The sequence below is a fragment of the Vombatus ursinus genome, unplaced genomic scaffold (genome assembly GCF_900497805.2).
Source record: "Vombatus ursinus unplaced genomic scaffold, bare-nosed wombat genome assembly UNPS02007822.1, whole genome shotgun sequence".
Taxonomy (NCBI): domain Eukaryota; kingdom Metazoa; phylum Chordata; class Mammalia; order Diprotodontia; family Vombatidae; genus Vombatus; species Vombatus ursinus.
This window is the reverse complement of record NW_020947600.1, coordinates 1181506-1197679: the sequence shown is the minus strand read 5'-3', so window position 1 is coordinate 1197679 and position 16174 is coordinate 1181506. Positions and strand designations below refer to the sequence as shown.

The 16174-nt window shown below is 40.2% G+C and overlaps 1 protein-coding gene across 9 annotated transcripts in view; it reads right to left on the bottom strand.

Moving 5' to 3' along the window:
- LOC114033991 (liprin-beta-2-like) overlaps positions 1-16174 on the bottom strand; it is a 198011-nt gene that overhangs the window by 146945 nt on the left and 34892 nt on the right. For 5 of the 9 annotated variants that reach the window (XM_027849625.1, XM_027849628.1, XM_027849629.1 and 2 more), the window contains exon 2: positions 4592-4693. In XM_027849625.1, the coding sequence (XP_027705426.1) occupies positions 4592-4655 (64 nt within the window). In that variant the 5' untranslated portion in view covers positions 4656-4693. Of the gene's footprint in view, positions 1-4591; positions 4694-12938; positions 13035-14187; positions 14378-16174 lie in introns of those variants that run through there. The other 4 variants (XM_027849627.1, XM_027849634.1, XM_027849626.1 and 1 more) reach the window with 4 other exon arrangements.

The following is a 16174-nucleotide window of genomic DNA, read 5'->3' as shown; positions in this document are numbered from 1 at the left end:
AGCCGCTGTCAACATTTTAGAACATTTAGGTCTTTTTCCTTTCACTCTAATTATCTTCATACTTAGGACAAGTAGTGGTATTGCTGGGTCAAAGGGTATAGGTAGTTGAATAACTCACTGGGCATATTTCCAGATTGCTCTCCAAAATGGCTGAGTCAGTTCACAATTCCACTAACAATGAATTACTGTCCCAGTTTTTCCACGTCCCTTCCAACATTTGTCACTTTCCCCTTCTTTCATTTTAGCCAATCTGGTAGGTGTAAAATGATATCTTAAGGCTGTTTTAATGTGCATTTTTCTAATCCAACAGTGGGGAACCTGCACTTCAAGGACACATGTGGTTCTCCAGGTCCTTTCAGTCAAAAGGTCACACTCTAGGACCTGGAGGGCCATAATATATGTACTCGAGGCTGCAGGCTCCTCACCCCTGCTTTAATCAATAATGATTGAGAACATTTTTATATGATCGTAAATTATTTTGATTTCTTCATTGGAAAACTGCCTGTTCATATCCTTTGACCATTTCTCAGTTGGGGAATGACTTGGATTCTTATAGATTTGACAAAGTTCTTCACATATTTTAGATGAGACTTTTATCTGATAAACTGTCTATAGAAAATTTCCCCCAATTTTCTGCTTTCCTTCTGATCTTGGCTACATTTGTTTTATTTGTACAAAACCTTTTTAATTTAATGTAATCAAAATTAACCATTTTATGCTGAACTTTGCTCTCTATCTCTTGTATATTCATAAATTGTTTGCTTATCCATAAGTCTTATAAGCTATATGTTCCATGTTCTTCTAATTTTCTTGTAAAATCTCTCTTTGCATCTAGGTCATTTTGATCTTATCTTGGTAAATGGTTTATGATATTGACCTGTGGCTAGTTTCTGCCATACTGCTTTCCAGTTTTCCCAACAATTTTTTTTTACCAAATAATAAATTTTTATCCCAAAATCTTAAGTCTTTACATTTGTCAGATACAAGATTATTATGCTTATTTGTTGTTGTAAATTACATGTCTATTCCATTAATCTACCTTTCTATTTCTTAAGCCAGTACCAGATAGTTTTGATAATTACTGCCTTATAAGACAGTTTAAGATCTGGTACTACTAATCTTCCTTCCTTTACATTTTTATTCATTATTTCCTCTGATATTCTTGACTTTGTTTTTCCCTATGAATTTTGTTATTATTTTTTTCTAATTCACATTCAAAATTATAATTACTATTTGTGAATTTCCCTCCATCTTAATTTTAGTCACTATTTTCTTTCTCAGGCTCTCTTTTCACTCCATCCCATTATCTTATCTTCTCCTCTTGGTCCCTTCATTGGAGTTTGGGATGACCTGGCTCAGGAAGGAGAAATAAAGACAGAGAGATCCTGACCTGGGAGGGTATCCTTACCTGAATTGCTGGAGGCTGCTATATCTCATGACCAGGCCATTCCCCTCAGATGACACCCCTTCCCCAATGATGAAGTAACGGTGACTGACTAAGGACTCCTGGTCCACCCCCTAAATGAATGTCCACCAATCAGGGTTGCTTTTCACTTGTCAGGGGAGCCAGAGACTCCCTTTGATCACCAAGAGAGACCACTGACCATTCACTTATTGATTATTGGATGGACTAGTTAATATGTTGATTTTTAATACCCAGAGCTATGTCTCTCAGAATTTTATTCACAACAGTGCTTAGGTTTCAACCCTAATAGACTGGGTGGATGGTGTTGTCCTACACAGAAATAGGGAAGATGCCCGGGATTGGGTGGGTGGGTGGGGTTTAAGGAGTAAGATAATGAGTTCAGTTTTGGACATGTTGAATAATGGCATCAAGTTCAAGATTCTGAAAGGGGGCTGGAAATGTGAAATTGTATATCAGCAAAGAGGTTACAGAGATACGAGAATCACCAATGGATCATTAAATCCATGAAGCTGATGAGATCACCAAGTGGAGCAGAATTAAGAGGGAGAAGGATATGGCGAGTACAATTCAAGTTTCCTCATGAATTATTAGCTTCTAGATCCCACTGTGGGTGAAATCTGTGTTTGAGTAAAAAGGCACTGTGTGGACTGAGCAAACAGAAAATTGGGTTCCTGCTGGTTTCCAAATCACAAAAGCAGCACAATGTCTGTCTACAAAACCAGAGAAATCAATCCACACATTCCTAAATGATCTGGAAAAAGTTAACAGTTACATTTTAATTAATTTCCCAGTATTCCTTAATGCTAGTCTCTGTTGATTATTTCCACTTTATCCTGTACATATCTTGTTTGTACAGAGATGTTTAGATGTGGTCTCCACCATTAGACTGTGATTAAGCTCACTGAGGGCAGGAAATGTTTTTTGCATTTCTTTGTATCCCTGGTGCTTATGGTCTATTGTAGGTGCTTAATAAATGTTTGATGACTGACATTTCCTGTTTAACAAGAGTAGATTACTCAGTGAAATTCTTGCCTTCTTAATTATAAACCTATTAATATTTATATTCTGGAATTTGGAAAAAGAGAATCAAATGTCAGTGACTTTGTCAGGTAATTCTAGAAAGATGGGAAGATCTTTAAATCCTCAAACTAATTATATAAAAGACCAAGACTTCTCCAATCCTAGGACACAAACTTGCTGGACTAGGGGTCTGAAGCCCTTGATACACTTAGAGGAGTTCCTGGGCTTGTTTTGCTTGGCCTCAAAAGATCCTAAGGACAATATGAAGAAGCTGTGAGAGAGGCTGATTTGGGCTCAATATAAGACATCGCTGCCCAACCAAAAAGCTATCCAAAATATAAAATGCAGAATAAAAACAGGAAATTATATAGGGCATCAAAAAAAGGCGAGATCAGTACTGCCATAATATAACATAGAATTTCAGAAGTGGATGGAAACTCAGAGGTCTTCTAATCCAAATTTAAAGCATAATCAATCAATGAATCTATATTCATTAAGCACTTACTATCTTTCAGGCAAAAAAAAAAACAAAAGAAAAAAATGGAACAGAAACACTAGAGAACAAACTAATTAAATCAAGCGGCTTTCAGCAAAACTGCAAGACATAAAATAAACTCACACAAATCATCAGAGTGTCTGTATATTCCCAATAAAACCCAGCAAGCCGTAGCAGTAGCAGCGGTACAGTGGAAGACAAGACTGGAAATCTTCAGATCCAGGTAGGTTCAAGCATAGTTCTGCTACTAATTATATGACCTTAGACATGCAGTACAGCAGAAGGAACAATGCATTTAGAGTAAGATGACCTGGATTCAAATCTTGGCTTTGTTACTTGCTACCTGGGTGATCTTAATCTCTGTGACTCAGTTTCCTTATCTGTTAAACAAGGCTGGTAGACTAGATGACCTCTAGGGTTTTTTTTAAAGCTCTAATTCTATGTAATCTTATTATCCAAAGTCACTTCTCCTTCCCTTGCCTCAGCTTCCTCATCTGTAATATGAGAGGGTTGGACTGAATCAGGAATTCTTAACCTTTTTAGAGTGATGGAGCCTTTTGGCAATCTTGGATAACTTATGAATAATGTTTCTCAAAATAATGTATTTAAATGAACAAGGGAAATCAACTATATTGAAAGAAAAATGAGTTTTTTTCTTCCCACCCAAGTTCATAGGTCCCCTGAAATGTGCTCACAGATCCCTAGGGGTTCCATCAACACCATGTTAAGAACCCTGGACTAGATGCTCTCAAAGGTCATGTCCTGCTCCCAGATTCTCTGATTAAAAGTGAGAGATTCTGCTGTGTTCACTTGGTCACTGCTTTGTACTGACTCCTAAGTTTTAGAAACGTTTTCATAAAGATTTGAAACATGAAGAGTGTTCTGGGTAGGCCTCAACCTAGAGAATCAATTAATTTGAGAAATCCATAGAATGATAAGCATTTCTACTGATCAGGGTTTTTTTTTTTCCCTACCATATCTCTTATATTAAAGGGCCTGACTGGTGAATGAAAGCATAGGCTACCAAATATAGACTCTAACCAATAGTTGGCTAAAATTGGAAACAAAATGAGGAAAAGAAGATGCCAAACAGCTGGGCAGACAGAGAACTTGCAGGCTGACTTTCCCCACCCACTATGAATTCAACAAATTATTGTCACTAGATTGCAACATCAAGTGCAATTTAGAATTCCGGACTCTCTGAATACATGTTATGCCCTCAGCACTTAATTTCTACTGCTCCGTGTTTCCTTTAACAGAAAAATGGTGTTTTCAAATACATTACTTTTTATTTTTTTTATTTTTGGCCCTGACCTAAGATTTCATTGGTAGGCAACTTCCTGTGACAATAATCTCTCCATTAATGCAGGTCTGCAGCTTATGGTCTTAAAGAGTTGCTTGGAGCACTGAAGTCAAATGACTTGCCCAGGGTCACACAGCCAGCATATATCAAGAGACAAGATTTGAACTGAAGTCTTTCTGATTCCAAGGTCAGCTCTCTATTCATAGTGCCATGATGCTTCTCAGATACATCATCATCATCATCAGAAATGCCTAAAAATTAGGCATACTTCATGCTTGTGAGAAAACATTTTAAGCATTTCGCAAATGATCCATGTACAGCTATACTGATTCAAAAGCAACCTTACCTGCAATAATCCCATCCATCTGCTCAAGGGCAGCCTCCAGCATGTGACTAGCATCTGACGCCATGGCTGCTTTTCAATTTAGTCAGTTTCTTCCTCTTATTTCTGAAAAAAGAGCATTGAATAAAGGTATGATTGCATAAAACTCCAAAGCCCTCTTGGACAAATTCACATTTTAGGCCTTTAACATCATTTACATTGTGAATGAGCAATTACTCACGCAACAAGCATTAATTAAATGTCTACTATGTACCAGGCACCGTACTAATCCCCAAGAATTAAAAAAAAGACATAAATTAAACAGTTTCTGCTCTCTTTATCTTCTCTTAGGGGAGACAATTGGACTGAAATTTCTATGAAGACTGTAAATAAATGTAAATGTCATTGGTAGGCACAGTTAATGAACTTGGGAGTCAGAAAGACCCGGATTCAAATTCCATCTTTGATCCTTAGAAAGTAGCTAAATAGTACAATGAATAGAATGCTGGACTTGGAGTCAGGAAGACCTGAATTCAAATCCTATTTCAGACACTTACTAGCTGTGTGACCCTGGGCAAGTCACTTTGCCCTGTGTGCCTCAGTTTCCTCATCTGTAAAATGAGCTGGAGAAGGAAATGGCAAACCACTTTAGTATCTTTGCCAAGATAACCCCGAATAGAGTCAGACAAAAAACAATAATTTTTAGGGAATTTTTCATTATCTGTAACTGGGATTTGTCCCTCTGCAACTCTCCCCCAGTTCTGCTCTCTGGAACTAAGCAACAAGAGGGTCGTGGCATAACGGAATGTACTGGACTGAGGGGAACACATAGCTTCAAAGTGTATCATTGCTGATTACCTCAGTTTCCCCATTTGTAAAATGGGGAAGTTAACATCTGTAGTAGCCATCTCATGGTATTAGACTCGAATGAATGAATGTAGGCAAAGTACTTCAAACTTTAAACTGCTATAAAATGTTATTATTCTTCTTCAAGAAAATCTAATCCTCTTCAACTTGCTAGCCCCACAAATATTTGAAGAGAGCTATCATGTAGAAAGAGACAGGCTAGTTTAGTAGATGATCAGCAAATCCTATCATATTGGCTATATGACCCATGCTTTATAACCCTAAAAGCATATATAAATAGCTATTGTTATTTAACAGATAACCTTACCATGCTATATAAGTGTTAGTCGTGCTGACTGGTCATAACCTTGACCTCCCAGTGCTCTAGGACACTTTCTAAGACTATCAATTGCAGAGAAGGTGCCAACCTGCATTGGTAGAGAGAGTTTCTTTATCAGACAATTCCCTATACCAATGAAATCACAGGTCCTGCGCCTTTTCCTATTATGGAGCTTAGTTTCATATAAAATTTTCTTTTTGTTCTTTATACATTGAAATGTTCATGTTTGTTAAGTTAATAATAAAACGTTTTTTTTAGAAATTATTATGTCCCTCCTAATTATTCTTGTTTATAGGCTAAAAATTCATAGTTCCATGAATCAATCATCATATGACAAGTGCTCTCAATTTTCCCAGAAGCCCCTCTTCTAGACATCCTCATTCTGGTGACTGTGGCATTCAGAACTGAACATGATATTCCAAGGGACTCCATGGGTGGAGAAAGGAGAAGGAAATGAGGCTTTGGGTATGTAAGGGACACTCCCACCCTGGAGAAGAATGTCGGTATTTTTAGCTTTGTCTCACATCAAAGGGGGGGAAAAACAATCACAAGAAGAATCCCTCAATGCCTTCTCTGGAGACATCAGAGCTATAATTAAAATTTGGGATAGAGGAGATACTGCAGCAGGTCATTTCACAGAGCCTGAAGCAAGCCTGCCTTCCAGGCAGCCAGATAGCTGTTGGGCCCTTAACGACTGATCTGTATGTGCTCCTTTAGTTTGGAAATACCCCATTCCTGGGTCTTCCCCAGGCTGTGTGTGAGCCCGTCTACTTACTCTAAAAAGCTGGTGAAATTGTACCATGTCCTAAGTGAGGGCTCATGAGCCTAACTCATTCTAACATCCCAGGTTTAGGCTGATATGTTCTATTACCAATCTTTGTCTTTTGTTCTTCAACTGCATCTCTTTAAATATTTTTTGTTGTTGTTCAGTTGTTTTTTTCAGTAGGGTGTCTTACTCTTTGTGACCCCATTTGGGGTTTTCTTGGCAAAGATACTGGAATGGGTTCCTTCTCCACCTCATTTTACAGATGAGGAAACTAAGGCAAACAGGGTGAAGTGACCTGCTCAGGGTCACACAGCTAGTAAGTGTCTGAGGCCAGGTTTGAATTTAGGAAGATTAGTCTTCCTGACACCAGGCCTAGTGCTCTATCCACTGCACCACTTAGCTGCCCTAATTATCTACAAACTAACTTTTTACTAGGTTTTCTGTGGAATCTTTTTTACATGCTTAGAGCCAATTTCCAAAGAATCTCTTTGGAGGATGGATAGAAATTGGTGCCTGTGCAATATACTGTGTCCTGTAAAAAGTCCCTACATATTTTCACCACTAGAAAATCAATGAAAGTCTAAATTGCATATCAATGATATCTCCTACCAAAGTCCTCTTCTGATGTATAGAACACACTTTGAAAGTCCTCCTGAGCTGGACAGGCTCCAAGTGGTGGCCTAGTGAAAGCTATGTCTATTGGCTGAGGACCAGAGATATTCATGACTGGTCCAGCCACAGGGTGATACATTTTTTAATCATAACACCTACCAAAGACTTAGTAATAACAGTATAGAATGATGAGAGACAGTGTGGCACAGTGGAAAGTGAGCAAAGCTAGCTGTTTAAGCCTCTGACACATACTGGCTGGAACTTTCAGTAAGTCATTTAACAGCTCAGTGGAATCCAAAGAAACCTTAACTCAGAGAAGTTTGGGTTTGATTAGACAGCAATCACTCGATTTTTGTTTTTGAAAGAAACTCCAAAGTGGCTGAGCCAAATCTATAGCTGAACAACAATCTCTGACAAGGGCTGAGTCAGCCTTTGCTTAGAGACCTCCAGAGGGGAAGAGTGCTTTGCTTCTTGGGGAGGGGCCAAGGGACCGTTCCACCTTTGGGGAGCTCTAATATATCTTACATTGAGCTGAACACTTCTTCTAACTTCTTTCTACTGTTCTGAGTCTTATCCTGTGAAGACAAGTGAAACAAAATGCAATTCCTCTTCCACGTGGACAGCTGTCACTACCCTCCCTACCCCCAAACTCAATATTATCTTCTCTTCTCTAATCATTTCTAGTTCCTTTAACCAGTTCTCATGTGAAACGGATCACCAATCTTTTCACTTTTGTGGTTGTTTTCCTCCAGACACAATTCAATTGTCAAGGTCCTTCCTTCCTAAAGCATGCCGCCCAAACTCCCTCTAAATACTCTTTGATCCAGTGATATTGGTATCCATGCTGTTCCTCACTCATTTGCAGTTATTCTAGGTTAAAGTTTGCAAGACTAATATATTAGTGGCTGAACTTTTCTTTTAAATGTTATAATTTGGATAAGTTGCTACCAGGTAAAGAACCATCCTGGGTATGTGACCTTATCTAAATTGCATGATGATTTCCAATTTATCCTGTATAATTCTTGTTTGTACAAGTTGTTTGCCTGTTGTCCCCTGCATTAGATTGTGAGTACCTTAGGATGGTTTTTTGGCCTTTCTTTGTGTACCTATTACTTAGCCTAGGGCCTGGCATTTAGAAGATGCTTAATAATGCCCCTTTATTTGGCTTGTTGACAAAACTCCAAGTGTAGTCTGACCAGGACCAAGGACCATGGGACTATCACTTCTCTTGGTTTAGACACCAGGCTTCTATGAATATAACTTTAGATTTGTCATAAGATTCTAGTACAATATCACTTCTGTGTATATATCCCTTAAAATTCAATAAAATGTCTTTTCTTCAGTTCATGAACTTTGGTACAGGAGTATATCTTCTTGATACAATGCTACTTGACTTTTGGGGATAGAATTCAGATTGCAGGAACTAAAGAGTCAATGGGGTCAAAGGAAATAGTGACAGTTAAGTAAAATCTCCTTTTTTGCATGTTACCTCTCCTTTGATCTATTTATCTTTTTTTTCTCTGAGAAGATGGAAGTGTTCTGTTTTCTAGTGAGGTACTTTTCACAAGTAGTTACATGCCTGAGAGTCACTTTAGGTGAGAAGAGGATTTTTACCACACCTATTTAATTTCTCCTCAAGCTACCAGCTCATTTGGTTGCTGGCACAGCTCCGCTCCTGACTTTCTGGGCTGTCTCTACCATGCTACCCAGCTCCATTCTCTTTTTTTCTTAGGGATGGTCAGTTACTGGATGCCAACAGCAGGCCTCTTTGCTGGGCTACCATCTTGGTCTTCCTTCAAGAACCCTCATTCAAGAACTATCAAAAGCACACTATAGCTTTCAGCATTTACCATAAAAGTTGCAGGTGGTACTTTAAGGATAGTAGGCCATGCCAAGTTTCCAGACTAGGATGCAAATGGTTATTCTTCTCACTGCTAGTCCACGCAGCATAGGCTAAAGAGAATCCAAGGTAACTGCAAGTCCCTTTACTGGACTCAGAAATGCATCCCACCCACTCAAGCCTGATTAGACGTGGAGAAAATGACCCTGGCATTTGGCATTCTATGGCTAGACTCTCATGTGGCTGGTTCTTAGACACCATCCTTGGCATAGCATCATCACCAAATTTAGCACTTCATCTAAGAAAGCATCAGTACCTGTTGATTGAAGGTCCCCAGGGTTATGTACACAGAGACAGCCTGCAGCAGCGTGGGTGGTAGAATGCTGGAGTTGGAGTCACCAAGACTTAGGTCCAAATCCCGCCTTTGATATTTGCTACCTTTATAACCCTGGGCAAGTTGCTAACCTTCTGGGCCTAGGTTTCCTCATCTCAAATGAGGAATGAGGGATAATAATAGCACAGAATTGCTCTGAGGATCTTAGGAGATAAGGAACATGAAGCATTCTGCAAGCTTGAAAGCATCACAGAAATGAGTTATTATTATTACACCCTGTCTTTTCTTTCCCACAGTCTAGAAGTGATAAACATTTCCCAGGTCTTTTGAGTGGATAACTCAAGGAGTTAGACAAGACCCATTAACTGGGCGCCCACCAAGAAAAGCAATGCACCAAGTTCTATGGAGAGATATGTGAGAAGCAGAGCTGGCTCCTTCAGAAAAAGAACTTGAAGGCCTCAGGGCTCCCTCTAGAAGTATCCTGAGGGGTGTGACAATCCTGCCTCTCATTTCTGCTGTGAATGAATTAAAAAAAAAAAAGCCACCCACACTTTTATTAAGTGCTCACTGTGTGCAAAGCAATGTGTTCAGTGCTGGGCTTACATATAGAAAAGTGGAGATAGGGGCTCATATTCTAATGGGAGAAACAACATAGGAATTTCTACCTGCAAGGTAAACAGAAAGGCCCAGTGGTCCGAAGGGTACAGTGGCAAAGCATCTTCTTTAATGCTAGTACCATGAATAAAACCATATTGGTTTTTAATGTTGAACCATTTGGCAGTACCCTAATATCACTCACTATCATGCCCTGGGAGCTTAATATTATTAATGTTAATTACAACAGCTCAGTGAGAGTGGCTAAATCTTGAAGAGGCTTAGAAGACTCCACCTATGATCACACTATTGGTGGAGATGTGGATCACAGGAGTTGAAAATGACAAGATTGAGTTGGCTATCTTCCTTGCCCATTTGAACCTATTTTGACCCTGGGCAGTTAGGTGGCACAGGGAACAGAGCACTGGGCCTACAGTCAGGAAGATTCCTCTTCCTGAGTTCAAATCCAGCCTCTGATACTAGCTGTGTGACCTGGGCAAGTCACTTAATTCTGCCGCAGTTTCTTCACCTGCAAAATGAGCTGGAGAAGGAAATGGCAAATCATTGTAATAAACAACCCCAACAAGAGTCATGAAGAGTTGGACAACTGAGAAACGACTAAACAACAATTTTGACCCTTGAAGGTTGAAAAGATAAAATTCAGCGGGGGATAAATGTAAATTCTTATTCATAGAGTCAAAAAATCAACTGTACAAGTGCAGAACTAGGGAGACATGATTAGATGGCAATTTGTTTAAAAAATATCTGAGAATGTTAATGAACTACATAAGCTCAATATGAATAGTGTGATGAAGCAATGAAAAAAAAAAAACAGATTCTGGGCTGCATTAAGAGAACCATGGCTTCTGGGAATTAGGAGGTGACAGTCGCTTTCTTTTCTGCCCTGGCCAATAAGCTGCAGAACATACAGGGGAAGGCAAAGGCCCCCATGTCATATCTGAAGGACCATCAAACAGTACAAGGATTAGATTTGTTCTTTTTGGCCCCAAAGATCAGACTCAGGAGCCATGAGTGGAAGCTACAAAGAAGCAAATTTAGACTTGATGGCAGGAAAAGCCTCCTAACAATGACAGCAACTGTCCCAAAGTAGAACAGGCTGCCTTAGGACTCAGGAGACCCTTTCTCATTGAAGGACTTCAAGCAAATGCTAAATAACCACTTGGCAGGTATGTAACAGCTAGCATTTTACAGCACCTACTATGTGCCATATAATAACACCTACGGTGCTAATAGGACATAGGCACTGGACTAAATGCTTTATAAATATTGTAGGCCACCAAGATCCATTCCAATTCTAAGATTTCATAGATCTGTGAAAACCAAGGCTTTGGGGATTTGGGTTGAGTCAAGTGGTCAAATTCTTGAATTTTAGCCTCCTGATTGAATATATAAGCTACCTCCCCAACCCTCCTAGCCATTTGTCCTTGCTCTGACAACCTAGACTTCTTTCTATCCTTTGATAGAAGGTTTTCTGACTCCCTCCATGACACTGACTGTACTAGTTGCAGTGGACCAAAAAAAAATTAGCTATTTGTCTAGAGTTTCCTTACTACAATCCATGGTGCTGAGCACAATATCCAGACCCCCTGTTAGGAGGCATAAGTGCCGAACAGAATTGTCATGACGCTCTAGATTCTAGTTTCACAGGGCTCATATGGAAGGAGGCTTCATTTCTTTAAATCAGTCAAGCAAGCAAGCAGACCTGAATCTGTAGTTAAACTGAACTTTTAAACATTTTAAAAGAAAATGTGGGGAAAAACAATGAGAGGCCTCAAAAGGGAAATAGAAATAATAATTATTTATATAATATATTTAAGGTTCCCCCCAAGGCTTTTACATATATCATCTCATGAAATCCTCACAACAACTATGTGAGATAGGTATTATCACCTGAGCCTTTTCACACGATGATAAAGAGGCTCAGGAAGGCTCAGCGACTCGCTCATGGTTGGATGGTCTATAAGTGTCAAAGGTGGCATTTTAATTCAGCTCTGCCCTCACCCCAAGCCCAGTGCTCTTTCCACTATGCTTAGCATAGTGCCTGGCACGTAGTAAGTGCTTAATAAAGGTTCATTTTACCTATCACTCTATCCCTCTAGCTCTCTATGACCTATATATCTTATCACTCATCTATCTACCTATAATTAATCTATTCATTAATCCATCTGTCTTGTATTTACCTATCTTCTATCTACAATGATCTCCCCATCCCTCTATCTTCTTTCTACTAAAATTCTATCTGCAACCATCCATCTATCTATTGATTCCTCCATCTATTTTTTTAGTATGTATGTATGTATGTATGTATCTATCCCCTTTCACCCATGTCGCATTGCTTAACCATTCATTTGGGCTATATCAAGCCAAGATATGACAGGTATATTAAAACAACTCCGTTCTTCTTCCTGAGAATATTGACTCAGCCTAGTCCAGGCTCCTGAGAAAATGGCTAGGGTGCAAGTGATAAGAAGGTGATGCATAGCTATAATCAGTCTGACCCCAAAGCCCACATGCAGGTGTGGAAGGAACATCAGCATTAGGCCGCGGAGCAATAATGCCGTATTTCTCGCCAGGCACCTTTTTCAAGCTGTACCAGTTTCCCGAGCTCCTTGCATTTGCATTTTCCCAGGCCCTCCCACTGCCTGCCTATTTTCCTGGTGAATATCCACCTACTCTATTACTCTTTAGGCAGAAAAGGTTATTCTTTTCATTAGTTGGTACTTCTTGGATTTTCTTATATTTCAAAAGAAATAAATACCCTATTCCTGTCAAACTTAACTCCTCTACCGGATTGTCTGGGCATGCCCAATTTCAGATGTTTCCACTTAAGTTTTTTGCAAAACCCATGAACCCCTCCCATCAAACCACATTCGATTCTGAATGCCATTTCACGATTCAAAATAATGTTTCTGTTGACTTAGATTGTAACAGTGAGTACTTTGAATCAAACCAACCTCTTTGAAGAAAGTAAAGAAAGCTGCAGAGCTTTTCCCCTAAGGATATACAAATAAAACTCACCTTTAGAGAGGATTCCCGCTTAGATTTCCAGAGGTTTTTTTTTTCCCTTTTCTTTTCAGCCTGATTGTCAGATAGTCTTAGTACCAGGAACATCACCCTCACTTTCAAGATAAATGACAACCTTCCCAAGAGCCACCACACCAAAGTAATCTACTGCGTAATAAGCAATTCCTAAGAGCCCAGCCCATGGGTGCAAGCAAAGAGAAAGCGGCTTCTTCTAAGTCACAGGGTTACTCAGAAAGCATACGGGGTGCAGTGGCCTTATTGAATACCCAGTTTATCCATAGCAAGATTAAAGTGGTATATTTTGGGGCAGCTAGGTGGCGCTGTGGATAAAGCTCCAGCCTTGGAGTCAGGAGGACCTGGGTTCAAATGTGATCTCAGACACTTGACATTTACTAGCTGTGTGACCCTGGGAAAGTCACTTAACCCCAATTGCCTCACCAAAAAAAAAAAAAAAAAAGAAAGTGGTATATTTTCTGGAAGTGAGAAAGGATTTGATTTTATCAATTAAAAAAAGTATAAAGTATATAAATTAGAAATGATAAAAATGACTTCTCTGGTTTCAAGTCATCAAGTCTTTTTTCAGTCCATCTGATTCTTCTCATTTCTGCTTTGCTAATCAGCACCATGTTGTCCTGTTATACCAAGAGTTATGTATCGAGTGTGGTAGAAACAACACTGGCCTGGCAGCTGGGAGCCCTGGGTGATTGTCCCAGCTTGGACACTTCCCAGCTGTGTGACTTTGGGAAAATCTTTTCCCCTTCCAGGCAAAGGAAATGCAGCCCAAGTCAAGATCTGAGAGAGTAAGCAAATTCTTTGCTGGGTAAAGCTAGTCATAGAAGGGAGAATGAGAATGGACCTTAGAGGCCAATTAGTCAAACCAATATCTGAACAAGAATTCATTTTACAACAACAGAATAATAATCATAATAATAATAACTAACATTTACATAGTGCCTACTATGTATCAGACTAAATACTTCATAATTATCATCTCATTCAATCCTTACAACCACCCTGGGAGAGATGTGTGCTATTATTATACTCATTTTACAGATGAGAAAATTGAGGCAAACAGAAGTTAAGTGACTTATCCAGGGGTCACACAGCTAGAAGCATCTGAAGTTAGATTTGAACCCTGATCTTCCTGACTCCAGGATCAGCACTCTCTCCACACCTGTACCCACAACACACACGTCTCATGGTCATCCTGCCTTCTGAAGACCTTTAGGGAGGAGCAACTCACCACATCCAGAAGCGGCCTACTCCACTCTTCGACAGTTGTGTCAAGGAGTTCTTAATTTTCATTAAGTGGGCCCAAGATTTGTCTCTCTGCAACTTCCGCCCACTGTTCCTAATTCTACCTTCTGGGGACAAGAAAAATGCATTCGATCCCTCTTCCACATTACAGTCCTTCGAATTCTTGAGGACAGCGTGAATCAAGTCTTCTGTCTCCCAATCTAGGGCTCTTTCCACCATATCATGGTTCAGAGGAAAAGCCAGGTCCGAGGAGGAAGAGGAGTTCATGGGGGCCATTTTCATAGCTAAGAAGTCAGCATGGATTAATCTGGTTGAACACACTACGGAAGGGAGGTGTAGACAACAAGGGGATGACTGTGTCTCTCTGTGGCTTGAAGAAATGGTTCTGATAGGTCCGGGGCATGAAAATCGCCTTCATATTCCAATGTTCTCTTCTCTCTCCTTTAACCCTGTCAGGGTACTGGGTACCAGAAGAAAGCTTGTTACTTTCATATCCATTACTTCCCGAACTATGCATTTCTTTTACTCAACATCCATGATCGGTACACTGGGTAAGGATTCAGTTCCTCTATCTGGTATGTGGGTAGGCCTGTCACAACAAGAGCCGGGGTACCACTAGGTAGATAGATGTAGACCTTGTCCATTGCATGGCAGTCGGTCTCCCATATGTATGTAGCGCTGGTGTCCGACAGTGTGGCAAATTGGCCTAGGTAGCCTATAACTTTTCTAGGCCCATAACTTTTTAACCAGTTATGAGTGCTCATTATTATATAGCATGAGTACAATAAAAAACTAGGGTTGGAAACTGAAGCAGATTTAGTAGACTTGGTTTATATACAAGGGCATTTGGGGCTAGAGAAGTGAATTACACTATTGCAATTAATTTCATTTTGGGTAATGTGGCAACCTAACCATTTTGGTGGTAGATGTAGCAACAAAGTTTGTGTGCTTTGTCAGTTCATTGGTGATGCACCATGGAAAGGTGAATCTTTACCTAGAGTGCTATGAATAATGCAGCCCAGAAACGAAAAACGAAATTTTCTCACATGGAGAAGTGGGAAAAACTTATTATAGTAGAAGGAAAAAAAGGAGAGGGTTGAACATTGTTTGAACCTTACTCTCATTGGATTTAGCTCAAAAAGGGAGTAACATACATATGCAATTGGGTACCGAAATCTATTTTACCCTATAGGGAAGTAGGAGGTGGGGAGGGACAAGGAACTGGGACAGAGGGTGATAGAAGGGAGGGCAGATTGAGGGAGGTGGTCATCAGAAGCAAAAATGAAATAGGAACTGGAGTCCCCTGCCAGAGGTGATATGAAAGGGAAACTGGAGCTGAAAGACTTACTTCAGAACAGGGAAGTGGCACCTACCTGTGATGGCACCAGGGAGGAAGTAAGTCATCCTAGTCAGGATGGGGCGGGGGGAGTATGTCAACAAAGTCTAGCCTTATCACTTCCCAAGGTTGAAGGAGAATCTATAGGGGTTTAAAAAGCCTGTCAACTTCCCCCCATTGTCTTTGGCTTGGGAAGATTCCTCATAGGTATAGACATGCCTGTAGATATAGTGGCCCATCTATGGTTGTCAAAGATCCTGGGAGATCATCCGCCACATTTTGAATGGATTCATGCTGTCGGCTACCAGGTTGTTGGGGCAAAGGCAGAACATGACCCGCTGGGCCTCACTGAGGCGAGAAAGGCAGTGAAGACATGAGTAGGGGTGCCAAAGCCTATTGGGGATGGACCTTCATTCAGATGTCAGAGGTGGGCCTAGGATGCTGGAGGATCATATTTAGTCAATCCAATCCGGGTTAAATGGCTGTGAAACTTACAGTCTCATATTTGTACCCACAGAGGGCAAATCTGATGCCTCTCCATCATCTTTCGGTTGATCCAGCACATTGAGAAGTAATGGTGAGGAGTTCTTCACGACATGGTGACGGCATTCAGGGCTCTCTAGTGGTGAAGCCTTAA